The sequence below is a fragment of the Poecilia latipinna genome, unplaced genomic scaffold (genome assembly GCF_001443285.1).
Source record: "Poecilia latipinna isolate Pla-1442-1.1 unplaced genomic scaffold, P_latipinna-1.0 Scaffold109, whole genome shotgun sequence".
Classification (NCBI taxonomy): Eukaryota; Metazoa; Chordata; class Actinopteri; order Cyprinodontiformes; family Poeciliidae; genus Poecilia; species Poecilia latipinna.
In genome coordinates, this window is record NW_015112725.1 from 290,123 (window position 1) to 306,780 (window position 16,658).

Sequence of the window (16,658 nt, forward strand, 5' to 3'; positions counted from 1 at the left end):
CTTTGTATGTGGTTATAAGAGAGCTGAAAATAATCAAAGAAGATTCTACTACAGGCTAACAACACAATAATACAGAGCTAGGATTGTTTTCTCAAGGGCCAAGGAATATTTATGTGATTTTGCAAATTAGTGTGCATTGTGAAAATAATTTCAGAAATATACGGAAAGGTAAACTATGTTTTTGCACTGTTATATGTCCATTAAAAAAATACAATATTCATACTTAAAGGCAACTGAGGGACAAAAACATTTATAAGACTACATCTTGACAGTGTTTATTTTCACCTGATGAAGTGTTTTCAAACAATCGTCTTATTGGCTAATCAACTAATGGTTTTTGGCTTGCAAAATGAACGGTCCTGTATCTCAGGAATTCATCCCACATCAAACACCACTTGGTATCTTATGATGGTTGACAGATCTGACATAACATCATGAGATCTAAGCTTACATCTTGTGCCCAGACAAACAGCTTTAATGCCCTCATCATGACTTCAGAAGAAAGGCAGCGGCAGGCCTTACATGAGAATGAATGTTAATGCAGCTACACTTGCCCACAGATGAAGAAATTATTTTTTGCAAATACAGCTGGCAGGCAACTTAAAAGGGCCATTAGACTGCTCTTGTAATTGTTGAAAGATAAGAGAATTGGGGAAAAATGCAACCAGGGGAGAGACTGGAGAGAGGCGAGGGAAGGGGGCAGGAGGCATTCTTCAAAGCAATATCAGTTTTGCCATTAGCTCAATTTGAATTGATTTTCTTCGCTCAAACACTAAAAAACAGATGCTAAGATGCTTTTCTCCAACAATGGCTCAAAAGAGATCTAGTCTTCTTGAGAAAAAAAAAGAAGGAAGAAGCAGGAAAGAAACAGGGAAGGAGAGAGAGACCACAGAGCTAAGCATCTCTTTGATTGCTACCTTGGGGCTATGCTGAGCAATTACTAGCTGGAACATTTAAAGAAGCTGATTACAGACAGTCAGGGACTGAAAGCAGTCAGACAGACCTGGTCCCAGGTAAGACAGTGTCCTCTGGCTATCCCACCACCACACAATACTTCACAGCAATCTAATATCAAGACATATCTAATACCAAGTACTTCAAAAAAGATGTCTGTCAAATAACTGAAGGAAAATAATAGTGATCTTGACAATGAGAGTTACCTTGTGGTTTAGTACGTTACAGTTTTTCAATTGGCGTTTGCTAAGTACAATAGGAAACAGGAAGAAATGATTTGCTTTTCAAACAGCATATGCACTAATTGCTAAAGGCTTACATTTAGATCATGTCTTGTCATTTGAACTTAGTAGTGTCCTACAGGCTGAATGTGGTACATACGTTTTTATTGAGTCCAAAAGTGAAAGGTGTCTGTTTTTATATGAATAAAACACAAAATCATAAATGGTGTGCCCAAATTAACCAATTTTGGGCTTAGCCGTAGTCAAATTAAAACATGTAAACAGAACTAAAACCTTTCTTAATCATCAATTATCGTTGCAGAAATGAAAGGTCCAAGAGGGAAACCCATACCACTGTCCAGTTGATCCGTCAGTCCTATCATTGAGTTTCTTTGTCATTCCTTTAGTTTTATCTTGAATTATCCCAGGATCAAAGCAGAGATGGACAATAACAATGCGCAAAAGTCAAAATATCAAAGTTCACAAAGTCAAACATCTAACTTTGGAGGTCAGACATTTCTCATCACTCCTAGTTCATATTCTAAATTGCTAACTTTGTCAACGAATTTTGTGTGAGGTGTGAAAATAGATTCTGTTCAACCGCTCACATAAACATCTTGCAACATTGCTTGAATGTAAACATGTCAATATCAGCTTGTATGGGTAAAAGTTAAGGGTTAACAATGACCACTTAACACAAAAGACTGAACAAACAATGGGATATGTAACAAAATTAAAAAGTTGAGAGTGACATCACGAGTAAATCTGACTTCCAATCTCTGAGGTAAATGAAACTTATCACAAGGCAAGGTGTGGAGAGCAGAATAAGGGGAGACAGAAGGCGCAGGGGAAGAGGTAGATCATTTGTTTCCAGTTTTCTCACAGCTCCAGGCCTGGCACTCCTACTTCTGTTGATTTACAGCCTTTCTCAACATGACCACATCTGAGAGACGAATAATTAGAAGGCTCTAAAACTGTGCAGTTTAGGGTTGTAATGAAATTTGTTCACCGGTGGTTGTATTTTGGGAGTGAAGTTAAGGTAGAGAGGAAGACAAAGAGCCAAAGGTGAGCTTATTTTGACATTGTGTTGTTTTTTTGCAAGGACATAAGAGTAAAAGTACACAGATGCATGCTCAGTCACACAGTCTTGTACTATAATCCCATGCATAAAGGGGTGCTTTGTGCCCCCTTTACAAGATCATTTTTATTCACACCAATTTCTTGTTATGGTGATTAAATATATCCCAAGTGCAAGGGTTCAATTACTGGGCAGTCAAGCACCACAAAGGGGCCTGGCTGGGAGCTAAGGCTGGGGAGTGGGCTTGCTTGGCCGGCTGACAAGTTGGCTTGGTGGCTGGTGCTCTGGCTGAGATCTACAAGACGAAGCAGTTCCAGACCTCATCTTCAGCTCCCCAGTTCAGCTCCAGAGTAGCGCGAGGAAGAGAAAAGCTGCGGGGCCTGGCTGAGGGGAGCCCTGGCTGTGTGAGCAAGCAGCTGCCTTCCTGGCTCTAATGAACGATGAAACTTCAGGGGAGAGCCAGAACACACCCACACCACTGGATAATTCTCCTGGTCGTGCTTAGCTCTAAAGTTGTTGTGTAGACACAAGTGGTCCAAACAATAAATCCCAAGATCTCACAGGCTGAATAATCATGAATTCGAAGCCACAAGACAGACATGGCAGTCAACAGATCATTTGTATTTTGTACTTGTGCTTCACTAAAGCCATCCAAGTGATAACTGATTAGGGGATTCTTCACAGTTGTCATCAGTAAAACAAATCTTAGGAAAAATTGCGATTGCCAATCAAATGTGACATCCAGCCAGGTGACCCAAACCACCAAACATACCCACCAGCAAGAATGGCAGCTCTGGAGGTGGCCCTTCTTTAATGGCACAATGCCTCGTATTCAGATCCTAGGGCATGCATCATTTACTCTGGAGCTATTGGTTTTTGTCCACCTGTCACCTGACCCTTTCTGCCACCGCTGGAGGGGCAGTGGGGCTCAGGTGGCATTGAAAGGGGGAGCAGGATTACAGGAGCCATCACTCATCGTCACCAATAGTATGTCACAAACAGATACACTTCCCTTCTTCAAACATGGACAGTATCATTTAATTACATGTCATTTATTTAGATCCATGTGCTTTAGTGTGTTCAGGATCACCATCCTGGTAGAAGGGAAGTCTCGGGTACAGTCTCAAGTCAGGGTCACAGATTATAACAGGTTTTCTCTGTTTTATCATCTCTGAATGTTTGCTATGTTCTAGACTGGATGCACACTCCAAACAGGACTCATGATTTCCTTCGGTTTGCCACTCTTCCATAAAGGCAAAACTTTAGAGTGCACGATTGTTTTCCTGTCAACAGATTTTCCCACCTGAGTTCTGGATCTTTGTAGCTCCTCCAGAAATACCATTGGCCTCTTTGCTGCTTTTCTGATTAGTTTGGTCCAAACAGTTCACGTTAATAACCATGTCTTGTGTCGTACTCTTTCCATTTTAGGATAGAGGATGGACAGAAAATTGCTCTGTGAGTGTTTTTATTAATCTAATCCTCTCTTAAATTTCTCCATACCTTTATCCCTAAATTGTCTGGTGTTTCCTTGGTTTCATGATGCTGTTTTTCACTAATGTTCTCTAACACACAAAAGCACATTTATGTTAATGTTTTTAACACTACAATATGACTGTATGTTTGAGAAGTAACAGAGACATGGAAAGGTGCAACCTCTTTGTGTCCATGATCCTGAAATATTACAATATTGTGCGGTGCATAAATAGGGTTGGCAAGGGAAAGCATAAAGCCATTAATAAGTTTGTGGGAATACGAGTGATGCTAAAGTTAAAGATTATAATGGAGACAAAGTAAGAAAAATAAATAAACTAAGGTTTAACAATGATTAAACAGGTATAGGTATTAAATATGTTCTGGAATAAAGACCATAGATTTAAGTCGGACTAAAATTTGTTTCTCTAAATTAAACAATAATTTAACTAAGTAGATTATTTGTCTTAAAGGAATGGTTAATATTTATTGATGTAGGGTTCTGTTGGGACATTATGTGCTGATAGTATCTTACCTGCTGGTGGAAAGTCCCAAGAACTTCAGTTAAAGCTAACAAGCTAATGCCAAGATCCAACACAGATCAGACAAATCTGACCTTTAAAATTTCTTAATGGTTAATATGAAAACTGCTTTGTAAGCATTAACACTACTGTCATGTCTGCATTAGATAGCTATTATGTACCAAAAATTTTATTTATTTATTTATTTATTTTTTTGATGTTTTTTTTTTTTTATGTCATATGTAGCCAAACTTCTTTAGGACAGTTACCTACAGTGGATAAGATAGTAACAGCTGTAACGTCTCTATAGAACCCCAATTTAAAGAATCCAAACAATTCCTTTCAGTCTGTTTATGTACTACTAAATCAGTCTTCACAATTACTACACTGGAAGGATTACTGATAAGACATAACCTGCTCCATACAGCAGTGAAACACTTCAATGGACATGTGTGGACCTTTTTTCTGTGTCCAGCCAGCCTTTCCCTGCTCACTTTCTAATCAGGGAAGGGGAGGGTTAAGGGGCGGCTGGCCAAGAGGACTGAAGAATCTTACTAGGATGTAATCCTGTCCAAGTGGCACTGGCTCTTTCTTCTCTGTTGTTAGGACTCTTTGGGGGGCTGCACAGCTTGGGGCCCGGAAGGGAGCAGAGGATGTGCAGTGGATGTGGCAGCATGGCCTGAGCAGAGCTGGATGTGGGAAACGACGAGGAACCTGCACAGTCCAAACATCAAAAATACATTTCAATCATGCTGCTATAAAATCCTTGAACATTTTTAAGATCATTCTCTTCATCATTTTGGTTTTTGATATACATTATAACTTTCATGATTATTTTATTCCCATTTTTGGTTCAGCATAGCATTCATTTTAATAGATAAGTTAAAGAAAACACTCACTGAAAACAAAACAATAGTAGCTAAGGCAAACAGTGAAAAGTAAAAATGTCATGACAGGAAAATATCATAACAAGGGAAAGAAAACCAGCTATGAAGTCTCTAACTTGAATGGAAGCTCAGATGATGAAGACTGTTGGCAAGGAAAAGATAATCACACAAATGTTTGTGGAGACTATCGTGGATCAGCATCCAGTTATAGTCTAGCCTGGTAAAAACCAGTTCCAAACGACTGGATCTGATTTTCCGTAATCGCTGAAGTTTGGCCATTATGTACGCGATGTGCCAGATCGATTAAGATTAGTGGAAACATAAACAACCATTCCGCACTGCGAAGACAGAAGTGCCAAGCAAAAACATCTTTTTCCAGCAATAAAATGTCATATATATCCCTCTTGATCTAACTTTAATTGTTCAAAATTTGGAAGGGTGGCCAACACAGACTGAATGGCTTTATTCGCTTCTATTGCCAAACTTCGAGAAGACTAATTTTAAAACAGTGCAGAAAATCAACATCATCATTCAGGCCTCCTCCTTCTGTTCGCTGACAGAGGTACAAACACCAATATGGCCTGCACAGTGACACACGATTGATATGAAACCTCAAACTGGTACACTTTTTTTTTTTTTTTACCTTTTCATAGCTTCAAAAGTCAGTTGTGAAACAAACAAAACAAAAAAAACACATGTGTGATAAGGAATGACTGCTTTTAATGGGGGGTTTTTAATTACAAATCTGGTTTAAGAATTTGTAATTCTTAAAGGACATTAGGAAGTATTTTAGATTTATGCTTTACATACTTATAGGTTTTATGAATCTAAGGTATAATCTTACATCAAAATAATTTCATATTTGATTGCACAAAAAATGGGTGTGTATGTAGTCCAAAATTCATACATATGCATTTTTCTCCTTTTTTTTTTTTCTTGAAACATCTGTTGTTCAATGCTTGAACAAGCTTATGGATACATGTGCAAATGTCAATGTGGGATATGTATCCATACCTTTATATGTGTATATATCTTTTTTATTGAAGCCTGTTTGTATGACAACAGTGTCACTGGACCATCTGTGCACACTCTACTTGCCTTTCTGCTCCTCAAAAAGAGGCTGTCTAGTTAGGCAGGCATTAAGCGGGTGGGGATGGAGCTCGGCAGGAATGCGGCCCTGTGTATTGTTTGTAAAAATAAACCATCTGTGCAGAGATATTTGAAGAGAATTTATATTATACAGCTGAAAAAGCAAGCTTCTGTGTGTGGACTGGTGACGCAACAGGACCACACCACAAGTTGGAATCTGAGCGTATTCCGGGAGAAGGAAATAAAGAAATTAGAGGTGTTTTTATCTGGTTCTAAAATGTCACAAAATACGAGCAGCCTGCCTCTGTTGAAGTGAAAACAGACGGCTCTGTGTGTAAGTATGTAGAACAAAACTGGGTGCAGAGGAAAACCCTGCTGTGTAAAGCTAAGACACTCTGCTGGCACATCACAAGGAGCAGATGTGGAGACCCAAGAAGCCTGCTGCATGCGACCGGCCATCTGGCCAAGCTAAATATTGCCTCAGTGCACCCCTATTCTATTTGCCTTTGGCACATTTGTATTGTCCATGGTCACACATAGGTACACCCCAATCACTGTCAACAGGGAGGGGGTTTATGGAGGTGCCATGAGGGTGATTAGTTCCACTGGTAAACAATGGCCAAGCCTCGTTGTGTTTGACTCTGAGCGCTCTACAGCAGGCGTGAATGGCACGCAGAAGAACAGCACTGCCACCGCTCAATGGTGTCTGTCTCTTTCTGCTAAAGTAACATCAAACAAACACAGCAAACAAAGGCGGCGGCTGAACGCAGAGACAGAATCAAAGGCTTGATGTCTGCACAGAGGGGCTGCAACACTTCACTGCTTCCAAAATGCCTTCTGCCCAAGACGGCCAACATTTCTGGACACAAACAACAGAGTGAAGCACAGCTGAGGACTCAGGCCAGCTGTATCATACAAATAAATAATTGCCACTTGTTGCTGGCAGCATAGAGCATCTTTAATAAAAGACAAAGGCTAACTATGTCGTTTTCTGTATTATTAACACAATTATACACTAGAGCGGCAACTGTTATCGTTACGAAGTCAAACTTCATCTTATAAATGAGCTATGTACTTTGCTGACAGCTTATCAGTGTCTTATGTCAGTTTTAACTTGTAGAAAATTTCAAGAAGAAGACCTTAACATTTTGACATACTTGTGAATTTGCTTAGGACTTCTTGAATCATTAATTTTCTTGCTAGTTAGATTCTAAGGTGTTAAATTGTTTGTCACTGTGAGGTTTAAAACTCACAGTGACAAACATTTTGTCACTACAACTCTAAAAAATGTTCAGGAAGATCTTTTTTTTTAACAAATGTTTCCACTGAGATACTAAGTGCATCTGTGTTGTTAAATCCTTGATCCTAATGTCAACACATTCTCATTTGAATAGAATGGAAGGAGTTAGATAAAAGCACAGAGCCATGTGATAAGCTTAACAAAAGAGTCTTTCAGACCTGTTGTAACCCTAAAAAAAACTGAGATAAGTCAATAGAGCTTCATGCTTGAAGCAATTTAATCCATAAGCAACATTATAAGCAGGTTAAACATTGGTTAATAGGAAGCAACCACAAATAAGTCCCAGCATTTGACAACATCAATCTTTTGCCATGTTGGACTCCTGTAGCTTTGGCAGTTCAGAGTCTATTGTAAGGAAATGTTGATATTTACAAGGGACTTATAGACTATTATTGATCCAGGGTCCTTATCTACTAGTTTTCATGAGTCCATAACAGCACAACCAGTTTAACACCAAAATAACTGCAAGTGGGGTGTTTAGAAACTTTGCAAAAAATGTTAATATTCATAAGTCATGAAAATAGTTACCTAATACGGAGATAAACTGATGTGAGGGGGTTTAAGCGCATGAGTATGAAATGAAAGTAGGAAGAGTCAAAATGGCAACTCATGACAACAAGACAGGAAACAAAATGACGACAAGATGACCCAAATCTGCAACGACTCTAGCAAATCCTAAAATGCTTCTGAAAGATGCAAGAGTGAAAGTCTGGGGTCCATGCAGGGTGGGAGACCAGACCCACCGACACATTCTGGACCATCTGCAGAGGATTCATGGCACAGGCTGACAGTCGAGCCCTTAGAGACACTTAGAAACCAGGAGAATGATGTAGTGTTACAAACAAGTGAAGTATTTCTACTGACAAAACCATGGACAAAACACTCCAATTATACAAAAAAGTAGTTGTAAGCTTAGATTGGTGCAACATATCTGAAAACTCGGTAAGGCTTGTGTTTTGTCAGCACTGGGGCTTTAATATCTAGATGGTGTCTACAAAGCAGTTAGAGAGTCTAGTTGACTTAAGAGAACAATTGCAGCATGTTCTTCTAAACTGATTCATAGTAATTTGTAACAACACAGTTTCTGCCACTCGCTCTGGGAATACAAAACCAGTCTGACATTCAAACTGTGTTGTTATCCCAAAGCAATTTTACATCCCATCTCTCCCCAATATATTCACTTCTCATTCCAACTTATTCACATTTGAGTGTGGTTGTGTATCATCTACTAAGATATTATTTTCCAAGTATTTCTCTACCTTTTAGCTGGACAAACTTTCCACACAATGCAGGCCATCAATAATAAATGTATTATTGTTATTTGCACTTTAAACAACAGAAAGTACAAATAAATAATTCAATAAGCAGGTGCTCCATTATACATTAAATTATTTGTTATTGTAAAGACTAATGTTATAGACTGAAAACCTCAACATTTTAAAGTAATTAAATTCCATTGTTTTTCAAAATACTTTGTAAAAAATGGCTCCATTTCACACCTGAAAAGGTTGGAATGACTAAAACTACTAAGATATGATAAGGCTAAATGACTGTAGTGTCCTTATATTTATTCTGGTAGATGCTAACTATGAAAGAATTGCACACTATTGGTACAGATCTGATCGCAGTAATGTTTTAAAACACTTAAAACAGGCCTTGGACGCTTCGCGCTGCATGTTGCAGTCCTCTGTTGCAGGACACAACCTTATCTGAGGATCATTTTAAAAAATACATCCGTCATTAGTCTCACCTTGGTCTGCTTGCATCACAGACCAGGCATTCCATGTCTTCCTCTAATCATCCAAGGACCAATATCCTGCAATTAGTTCAGTTTCCACACACTGCCCTCAGGTCCTACTTCAGCCTGGGAAATGGGATCCAGTTCCCTTGCTAAGCCTCTGCTTTGGTGCTACAGAGACACACACTCACAGTGAAGCTCTGATGGGGCTGTTATCTGTGACTAGCATAGGAACCACATGTTTTCCATACGTTCCTTTCATACATTATGCCTTGTTAGTTAGCAGGAGGCAAGACAGTTTGGGTAAATATATCCTGGTGATTTGGTACATGCATACATACTTATAACTATATTTTCATACATGCTGTATAAAAATGCAAGTAACCACTTTTTTTCTCACTGTCTGATATTAATCATACTAAATGGTTCCTGCTGTAGGTCAGAAAAGAACACCAAAATTATTTATATTTCCTTTATACCAGAATGAGATGATTTATTTATACTTTCTTGCAATTGTGGAGTCTATATGCCCTAATATCACTATAACTCTAAAGGGTTTGTGAAACCTCCAATTGTGATGTCATTTTTAACTTTGTAAGTTAATTCGCAAAATTTGAGTTAATTGGAACCACATCTGTGGATGCATTTTAAGGCTCATCTCAAACACACTGCTTCTTTGTTATGGAAAATAGAAAAGAAATTAAGCAAAATGTCAGGAGGATAATTGTAGACCTCCACAAGTTTGAATTAGTCTTGGGTGAAATTCACAGAAGCCTCACAGTGCCACATTCATCTGTTCAAACTAACAAAAAACACCGGAATGTCCAATCACAAGGAATTATGACATTAATTCCAATATTCCAAAATGGAATCTCCAATCATTTTGTAAATGTGATGAAATGTATGACTTACTTGATAAATAAAAACTGGACTCTTCTCCTTCTGCCACAATCTGAATTTATTGAAATAGTTCTTTTGGTTACATTTGCTCTTGTGGCAATGAAGCAATCTACTTATAGATTCCTAATGACGATCATCTTAATGCAATAATCTTTTTTTTGCATCATTAAATAAGTGTCATATACTGACAAAGAGATTTTGAATGCATAATATTTTTTTTAAAATAAGTTAACATTTAATGCAGTCCAAGTATATTGTTGAGTTCCTTGCTGTATTGATAATTGAAAAGGGATAAGATTTAAAAAATGTTGTGCAGTTGTATCATTATACTATTAAACAAGAAGAAAAGTTCTGTGTCCTAAAGGTGAACTTGTTTTTGTGTGGAATATCTATCCTCAGAAAAAAAACAAAAGACTATGAAACTGAACCTGTTATTATTATCACATTTCTGTACTGACATGGGCTGAAAGGCTACTAAAATGGAAGAAGCCACATAAAAACAAAGATTATAGTTTACAAATAAACTCAGTACAAAGACCTTCATTTCTGGAGACATACTTTGTGATCTGATAAATCTAATGTTGAAGTATTTATCCATAATGGCTAGTGGAGGAAAAAGTGAGGAAATTGTGTGTATGAAATTGCCATGACAACTGTGAAATGTGGCAGCAGCAACATGTTATGTGCTCCTGCAGTGGGACAGACTGGTGCAAAAAGTGGAGCAACATCTAACGGCTTCTGCCAGGAAGTTAAAGTGCGAGCATGAATGGTCTTCCATAACGACAGTAAACCTCAGTTACAAAGTTGCCAAGGACATCAAATGCAAAGATATTGAGTTGTCAACACAAAACTCCTAATCTCAATCACAACATTTCTGGGAAAAACTGAGAGAAAGGCAGCCTACAGAAAACTCAGGTACACCAACTCTGTCAGGAAGAAGGGGAAAAAGTTTCATCGAACTGTTCTGAGAAGTCTAAGGAAGATATCCAAAACTTTGTCCCATTTTGCACAATATACAAATATTTATGTGAATATCTTGTTTTAACTATAAGAGTAACATCAAGGGTGCTATGAGACATCTCAGTTAGCTTAGATCTTCATAAAACATAAAATATTTTTTTTATTTTTTTATGATTCTGATTCACCTGAAGAACAAGTTCTTGAAATCACAGCAGCTCTCTAGTGAACTGCTGGACCGCGATCAACTTCAAACGACACATGGAAACCATTATATGTATGATACATGCATCAGTTGGCCCCTTCTTATCGCATCACAACGGGCTAATAATTGCTTGAGAATAGCAGACTTTAGAAAGTGTCTTAATTAGTTTATAAATTCTGCCAATTATGCAGTGGAATTCCCCCTCAGGAGTCACCTTCACTAATCTGCTTCAAGCCTAAGCAGAATCAAACCGGGCCGGTGTCACGGAGTCAGAGATGGCGGCGAGTGTGTGAGCATGCGAAGGGAGTGTGTGTGTGTGTGTGTGTGTGTGTGTGTATGCCTAAACAGAAGATGGCTGTGCTGTTGACCAGCAGATCATGTGAGCACAACACACCAATTGGATTAGCAGATTACCAAAAGATTTGCACTATGACCTTTGTAGGGCACTGAGGCAGCCATGTATTTGGGTGAGGTTGGTGCAGGATGTTACTGCTTATTTATAAATACAGAAAACACAAACACACACAAACACACACACACGCACGCACACACGCGTGCGCACACACACACAAATAGAGCCCAACCTTTCTCTGGAAGGACACAGTTAAAGGCACCACAACCTAATGTTCTAATTTGAGGATTACAAGTATGAGGGAGATTAGCCATCCTCTACAACAATAAGAAGGGTTAAACCTGAGACACTACTTACGCTTGACAGATAGATAGATAGATAGATAGATAGAGAGATAGATAGATAGATAGATAGATAGATAGATAGATAGATAGATAGATAGATAGATAGATAGATAGATAGATAGATAGATGTGTTATCAATCAATCAAATTTATTTGTATAGGAAACTGCTGAAGTGCCTTACATGATAAAAACAAAAAATAAAAAATTCATACAAACATGCTGTCAACAATTGAGAAACCAGTAACAATTGTTACATTTTGATGGGTGCAATCAACAAAATCACCAATACACATCAAATATGTTGGTCAATATTCCATTTTCTACGGTTCAAAGGCAACTCTAAGCACAGTTTAGACTAATTTAAATCAATTAGTCTTGATTTAAAGGAACTCAGGGTTTCAGCTGTTTTGCAGTTTTCTGGAAGTTTGTTCCAGATTTGTGTCGTAGAAGCTGAATGCTGTTTCTCCATGTTTGGTTCTGGGGATGCAGAGCAGACCAGAACCAGAAGACCTGAGTGGTCTGGAAAGTTGATGCAACAACAGATCTTTAATGTGTTGTGATGCTAAGTCGTTCAGTGATTTACAAACTAACAGAAATATTTTAAAGTCTATTCTCTGAGGTGCAGGGAGTCAGTGTAAGGACTTCAGGTGATGTGCTCTATCTATCTTCCTGGTTTTAGTGAGAACATTGCCAAATAATACTCATTTCTGGCCTTTCACATCTTTGTGGATGTCATCCCTGCCTATAACAAGCTTCAGCATATGTAGGTTCCTCCGTAGACATTTTTTTCTTTCCTCTGTGGTCTTCATTCAGCAAGGCTGAACTCACTGGGTCACGCATGGCTGCTTGTGGTTAGAAGGCAACCTCCCCAGGAGACTGAAGCGGGCTTGTTTTACCCCCGCAACTTTAATGTGTAGACACATTTTCTCCGAGCCCAAAAGTGGCGTGCCAGTGGCCCTTGCTGTATCTGATGACCCCGGGATCACCTCTGCTGCTCCGTGATGTATTTCATTTCCCATGTCTCTTGGCTGTCTGACAAACACAGGTTATTCACACATGTTGCTGCTGTTGTTCCTAATCCATTACACAGCTCACATGTCCAGGTCTGCCAGTAGCTGCTCTCTAAACAAGCAGAAAAGACATGGCTGTGCTGCTGCTGCCAAAAGCCTTTGAACAAAATTACTTCCTCTCACACGCCACGGCTTTAATTATGTGTTGGAGAACATAAAACAGGCCGGACAATTTGTAGTGGGAAATCATATTTCCATTGAAAGGGGTTCAGGATCTAACCAATGATTTATAAGAGGAATGTCATAATTATTTTTCAACACCAGGGCAAGTATCGGGTTTCAGCTAATGGGTGTCGAGCTGAAAGCACTAATTAGGTTTTGTAGTCGACTGACACCAGCAGAGAAAGAGAAGGTGCCACAATAAATAAGTTCTCACCGTGTAACTCAAAGCCTGTAATTTGAGTCCATGCTTCTGTATTGGGTTGTGGGAATTATAAACATCTCAACAAAATGCAGATAAGTAATTGTGAGGTGTCGCACTATGACAGGGCTTCTAAAAAGTATGATTACTGGAATAAGGCTGGAAGAAACAAAAGAGTGCTGCTTCATACATATTTATGAAAACAAAGCACATTCTGCAGTTCCACACTACTGTAACGCTGAAAAAGCAACCGCTTAGTTATAAACTTAAAAACAATTTTTTAAAAACGTGGGCTAAATCTGAAAATTAAGCTTCTGATTGAAATGCATGCTTGTTTTTCAGAAATAATGGCAAGATTTTTAGGGAAATTAAGACCATCTATAAAGATGGATTGCTCATACTTGTCCAAACATGACATAAATCACCAACTAACTTGCGGGCAAGTGTTGTTTTTCTTCTTGGCGCCTGACATAAAAAGCTATAAAATTATGTAAACAGACTGTTACGTTTTTGTGTCTTCCATGAGCAAACAAAAAAAACGGTCTGGTAGCTCGAGTGCATGACCTCCAAGGTTTGGAATTTTCCATCTCTTCCTTTTGAAAAGACCTAAACAAGACAATTAGAGAGCAGATCACATGAACTCCTGATTCATAGCTGCACACCAATGGCTGCATGTAGACAAACCTTCGCAAACAATTCCTTTTGGCATCTTACAATGCCAGGAAGAGCCAGTCAGGTGCTCTCATCAAGCTGTCATCTTGTGAAACACACTCAACAAGGAACTGCAACTCACACAAACACACATCCAAATGGCACCTTCCTGCAAACAAACAACACGAGCCAATTGGACATGGCATGAGCTGCTCTGTCCCTCCTCTGACTCTGATGGTTTGCGTCCCCCATGCATTTGCCGCTCTCCTCTGCTGTCCACTTTTAAAGTTCATCTTAAAACCCATCTATTTTACTTGGCTTTCAACTCCAGCGGGATCTAGTTTTAAATTGTATGTTTTTGTTTTTAAACTGTAAGTTTTGATTTTTTTTATTGTTATGTTGTGTTTTAAAGTGCTTTATAAATAAAGTTGGTATGGTATGGCTGAGCAAACCAGTTGGACAATTCATGGCACCTGATAGTTAATGAATCTGAAGCAACAACTTTCAACAATAGTCGAGATACAGGTTATTTGAGGTGAGAAGGTCTTGCCTTGATATATATATTTTTTAATCATGTCAAAATAAACTCACAATAAAACAAACATACTACACAGTCACTGTCCACACAAGCATAAGTTTGTGTTGGTTTATTTAGCCACACAATTAGTTTTTTTTTTTTTTTTTAACCAAAACAATGTTTAAGAAACAAATATTTGTAAAATAACGTCTGCAGAATTCAGTAGTAATATCACAGCTGCATGTTTAAATATCACCATCTTTTCAGCCAAAGGTCTTATTGATTTCCTATAATTACTACGTAATAAAGAGATTATTTTAAATGGATCAGCATTAATTTACTTTTTTGTTTATTTTTACACTTTGACACATACAACCAGCCCCTTTTGGAGGCTTTGCAGGCCTAAGGGTGACCCAGAGGTCAGTGGAAAGACCAGATATTCCTTCTGACCTGATTATGTGTTGGAATGCCCTGGGACATCTACCTCTATTTTATGATTTATGAAAAATTAATCAATCCATGCTGTTTCTCAATACTCTATTTTTGTTTGTTTTTGAAAATTAAGACAATCTGAACAGAATTTAGATTTTCTCATTTGAACTGGAAATGTAAAGAATTTTGCAGTGAAATCAATTTTGTCAGACAAAAATTAAACTAACAATAAAAAACAAAAAACAGTAAGGACAAAATCACGACAACGCACAACTTCTTGTCCGCTACACATGCACACATCTATCCACTCAAATCTTTTTTTTTAATGCAGACACGGAAGCGGTCTCAACAACAAGGTTGATGAGATGGGAGCGTTGGAGGAGAAACGAGTTATATACGTGCACATTCGTACACAAACACACACTCCCACGCACAGCACTGGCCTGTTTCAGTCACAGAGCAGATTCCCTGGCCCCTGTCATTCATTAGTTTACAAAAGCTGTGTGAGGCAGACATTAGGTCAGCGCGTGGCTTTGAAGACTGAAACACACATGCAGTGTATTGGAAGGTACAGAGCATCAGCGCCTCGGACCAAGACAGAATACTTATTAACCTGGTCAATGAGTGCTGGTATTATTGTGTCTCTCTTGCACCTCCCTGATGAGCGGGAGCAGCACCGGACAAGATGTTGGGTGTGTGTCGAGGCTAGACAGGTCAAAACCCTTTCAGCACCCGCCGGAATTAATACCTCCCCAATACTGTGAGAACACATTGCTGCGCTGCAGACTGCGCAAATATGACCCCTGAGCTCAAACATTTCATGTTACAATTCACAGTTATTCTCAGAAAATGAGGACCGCTTGAAAGCTGTGCAACATGCAGGAACTTGTGAGCTTTAGGTGCACACACACACACAGATACACTCACACACTCTGGCTGCGGCTGCTGAGTCAGTGTATGTGTTTGCTGGTGTATGAAATAAGGGGAGTACCTTTCATTTCCTCCCTCTGGTTCCTACCAGAGCAGTATGGACGCCTCCTCTCTGGCTTTTTTTCACCACGTCATGCCTGTGACTCGCAGCTGAGAGAGCAAACAGGAAGGATTTTAATTGCGGTGAAACACACAGACGCGCATATATTTGGGGTGGGGGGAAAAAAAAAATTCAGACTGGTTTAAAAAAGCAATTTATAAAAAGTGTAACTGGTGCAAAAGTGTTCACTAATAATTATCAATACATGCAGTCCTTTGCAAAAAGTGTTACAGTTGGAAACTTCTTTAAAGAATTGCCTTTTTTGCCATAAGTGATTTTTTTTTTTTTTTTTACTTAAATCATCTTGACAAAAATGACTTGTACTATTTTAGGAAGGTGACTGTATTGTGTCATGTTACAGTCATAAGCACACAGCAAAAACACAAATTTTTACCAAATATTTTTGGTTTAATTTCTACACCAAATATCTTAGTATGCTTGAAATGAAATAAAACTAACTTATAAGTTCACTTAAGCAGACAGAACTTGCGAAACTTGAAATGTTGGCGGATAGAGAGCCCAAAGATTTTGCAAGAGCTATGATTGTAGTGAATGGTAGTTCTACAAAGTTAAAAGGCTGA

General features: G+C 38.6%; 1 protein-coding gene across 1 annotated transcript in view; it reads right to left on the bottom strand.

The window, feature by feature from the left end:
* sall1a (spalt-like transcription factor 1a) overlaps positions 1 to 16,127 on the bottom strand; it is a 55,331-nt gene extending 39,204 nt beyond the window's left edge. Inside the window, exons 1-2 of the mRNA XM_015027912.1 lie at positions 16,039 to 16,127; positions 4,800 to 4,958 (exon numbers count right to left, since the gene is read on the bottom strand). Of these exons, the coding sequence (XP_014883398.1) occupies positions 4,800 to 4,958; positions 16,039 to 16,045 (166 nt within the window). The 5' untranslated portion in view covers positions 16,046 to 16,127. The remainder of the gene's footprint in view (positions 1 to 4,799; positions 4,959 to 16,038) is intronic.
* Between the last annotated feature and the right edge of the window lie 531 nt (positions 16,128 to 16,658).